Source organism: Epinephelus moara, chromosome 6 (assembly GCF_006386435.1).
Source record: "Epinephelus moara isolate mb chromosome 6, YSFRI_EMoa_1.0, whole genome shotgun sequence".
NCBI lineage: Eukaryota > Metazoa > Chordata > Actinopteri > Perciformes > Serranidae > Epinephelus > Epinephelus moara.
The window spans coordinates 25,654,992-25,658,446 of NC_065511.1; the positions used below are offsets into that span (position 1 = coordinate 25,654,992).

The 3,455-nt window shown below is 44.9% G+C and overlaps 1 protein-coding gene and 1 long non-coding RNA gene across 2 annotated transcripts in view; one reads left to right on the forward strand and one right to left on the reverse strand.

Moving 5' to 3' along the window:
* The window catches only part of LOC126391588 (uncharacterized), a 256,397-nt gene that overhangs the window by 92,047 nt on the left and 160,895 nt on the right, over nucleotides 1–3,455 (forward strand). The gene's annotated exons all lie outside the window — the stretch shown is intronic.
* LOC126391578 (serum paraoxonase/arylesterase 2-like) overlaps nucleotides 1–3,455 on the reverse strand; it is a 12,264-nt gene that overhangs the window by 2,570 nt on the left and 6,239 nt on the right. The window contains exons 4-7 of the mRNA XM_050046445.1: nucleotides 2,682–2,844; nucleotides 1,330–1,456; nucleotides 1,027–1,227; nucleotides 858–939 (exon numbers count right to left, since the gene is read on the reverse strand). Coding sequence (XP_049902402.1) covers nucleotides 858–939; nucleotides 1,027–1,227; nucleotides 1,330–1,456; nucleotides 2,682–2,844 — 573 coding nt within the window. The remainder of the gene's footprint in view (nucleotides 1–857; nucleotides 940–1,026; nucleotides 1,228–1,329; nucleotides 1,457–2,681; nucleotides 2,845–3,455) is intronic.

Consider the following 3,455-nt stretch of genomic DNA (forward strand, 5'->3'; position numbering starts at 1 on the left):
GTTCCTCCCAATCACGCCCCTCCAGGTCCTGTTGTCATTGCCCACGTGAGCGTTGAAGTCCCCCAGCAGAACAATGGAGTCCCCGGTCGGGGCACTGTCCAGCACCTGTCCCATGGTGTCCAAAAAGGGCGGGTACTCTGAACTGCTGTTCGGCGCATAAGCGCAGAGAACAGTCAGGACCCGTTCCCCAACCCGAAGGCGCAGGGAAGCAACCCTTTCATCCACTGGGGTGAACCCCAACGTACAGGCAGAGAGTCTGGGGACTATCAGAAAGCCCACCCCGGCCCTCCACCTCTCACCCGGAGCAACTCCAGCAAAGGAGAGAGTCCAACCCCTCTCAAGAACTTGGGTTCCAGAGCCGGAACTATGTGTCGAGGTCTGGCCGGTAGCGCTCAACCTCTTCTACAAGCTCCGGCTCCTTCCCCGCCAGAGAGGTGACATTCCATGTCCCAAGAGCCAACTTCCGTAGCCGAGGATCGGACCGCCAAGGCCCCCGCCTTGGTCTGCTGCCCGATCCACACTGCACCAAACCCTTCTGGATCCCTCTGTGGGTGGTGGGCCTGCAGGGGGATGAGCCCATGTAGCCGGACCCCATGGGCGAAGGCCAGGCCACCAGGCGCTCGCCCACGGGCCCCAGCCCCAGGCCTGGCTCCAGGGCGGGGCCCTGGTAACCCTCCGGGCCGGGTACGCCAACTCTTGTTATTTTCCATCATGAAGGGTCTTTTGCATAGCATTCGTATAATAATAAAAGTATAAACTGTTTAAAGCTAATGAAGCATATTAATTCATCAGTGATTCTTGAATATGCTGTAAGAAATCAGTGCACTTTCATATTGAAGTCATTTTTCGTTATTTACCTTCACAGAGACTAACGCATTGTCTTCTTTCTGCTCAAGCACATGTACCTTGTGGTCAAACACATCTGCCACATATATGTGCCTATAAATATAAAAAGAATATTAAATGAAAAAATTCAGTCATTTGAAGTATGAATAGCCATATGCATAGCCCTCGCATCATTCTTACCTTCCGTCTGGTGAGATATTAATGCCATTTGCAAAGTAATACCCCTCAGAGACCACTGTCACTTCCTCAGGACTGTAGTACACAACATTAGTCCAAGGCTGAGCCAGAAGAGACTCCAAATAATTAAGGATTTCATGGGTAAAGTAGTGATCATTGGTGGCATAGAAGCTATCCACTCCCACTGCAACAAGATCGTTTACACTGGAAATGAAAATCAGAAGTGAGAAAATATTGCTGCAGACCGGCTACATCTCAAGTGCAGTTCATGGTAGGCACACGTATTAATCTGTCACCACACTGTACCTGTGAAGAAGCTCATGTTTTATGGTTTTCAGATGCTCCAGGGAGTGGTCATCCTCAACATATTTGAACAGCTCTACTTGGCTTTTGTGTTCAGGGTGATTGACGACAAACAGGTATACTGTGTCATCTGACGGAAAACAAGGAAAGCATTGTTAATACTGGCAACCAGATTAAAAAGTGTGTGTGGGTGTCTGTGAAAGTAGAGGGACACGCATGACTTCAAATAATCGTCTGTGTCATATGTTCATGAGCATGAGACAGATGCAGGGTCACAGTGATCTTAGTCTCGCTCACCAGACCTTTCTCAAGAAAAGAAAGGTCTGGCTGGGCCGACTCTCACTTTGAGGTTGGAGAAAAAAACGTCCCGGCTGCTTGTACTTCTTTCAACCAATCACAATCGTTCTGGGCGGTGCCACAGCAACGGTGCGCTTGCAAAAATATTGCCAGGGGAAACAGGTTTTGGTGTAACACGCCCACAAAAATATCGCCTACAGGACGCGAACCATGGCAGAAAAATGGCTACATCCCCGCAAGATCAAACACTGCAAAAGTTAGGAAAGGACGTGTTGAAAACGGTTGAAAACTGCTACACAACCGGAGGTGGTAGGGTGGGACTTCAGCGGGTGGCTCGTTCCGCCCAATGAGAGGCTGATCTCTGCAGCGAACTTCTGCCCACTCAGACTACAGTGATCTTGACCTTTAACCACCAAAATCTAGTCTGTTCATCACAAAATGAAGGTTTGTGCCATATGTGCGCCAAATATGAAGAAATTTCCCTAAGGCGTTCTTGAGACACTGCGTTGATAAGAAAGAGACAGCCAAACGGACAACCTGAAAACATACTTGACAATTCAAAAAAGGAAACGTACTGATTGTGTATATTTCTATATAGATTTCATCTGAAAAATACTGACACACCCAAGATGTTTCAAGAATCTTTGCTCGATCTATTACAAGATCGAGAAGTTGTGATCGCCTGCTGTTAATCACAGCAGGCGATCACAACAGGTTTGTCCAGGTACTCTATCAATCAATCAATCAATCAATCAATCAATCAATCAATCAATCAATCAATTAATTTTATTTATAAAGCTCAATATCACAAATCACAATTTGCCTCACAGGGCTTTACAGCATACGACATCCCTCTGTTCTTTGGACCCTCACAGCCGATAAGGAAAAACTCCCCCAAAAAACCCCTTTAACTCTACATGTGCATATTACAAACTGTCTTAAGTAGTTATACAGTCAGCTGCACTAAATAAGAAAATATTTTTTGATTGCGAAATGCACTTGATTTTTGCAATTAGTGTATACCTGTGGATAAATGAGAACGCTGTTGTAAGTCTTACCACTTGGGTCGGTGTATACGCTGATGCCATGAGGGTTGAATGACTCCAGATCAAAGTTTCTTGGCATGCGCAACTCCACTGGTTTCATCCGAGAATCTTTCAAATCGAGGGTGAAAATCTTTCCTTTTGCATCAGGGACCGGCATTCCAGGATACTTCAGACCCTTGAGACATAAAAAAAACCTACAATTACTGCCATGTGGTTGTTTGCTTCTGCTAACCAGTTAAGTTTACAGTTTACATCAATGTCTGTGAAAACATGGGTGCTTCACACATCAAGTATCTGACCAAATGCCTCCCCTTCTGTTCCTGTGTGTTGAGTAATGACCAGAAATGTGTTGTTGCAGAACATTATGATGTCACCCTTAAGTTGACCTTTGACCTTATGGATATAAAATATCACCATTTCATTCTATTTGACATGTGTGTGAAATTTTGGAATAATGAGCATATGAATTCTTGAGTTATGGCCAAAAACAAATTTTGTGAGGTCACAATAACCTTGACCTTTGACCAGCAAAATCTATTCAGTTCATCGTTAAATCCAAGTGAACGTTTGTGTCGAATTTTTAAAAACTCTCTCAAGATGTTCTTGAGATATCACATTCACAGGAATAAGACAGACGTGGGTGTCTTAATATACAATATAAAACTCTCTGACCTCCCGTTTATCACCACTACACTCAGACGTCATAACTGTTTTAAGAACCCAATGATTGCTTCCACCTTATCAGCCTGGTGGAAAACACTAGAAATCACAAACTCTCCGATAGAA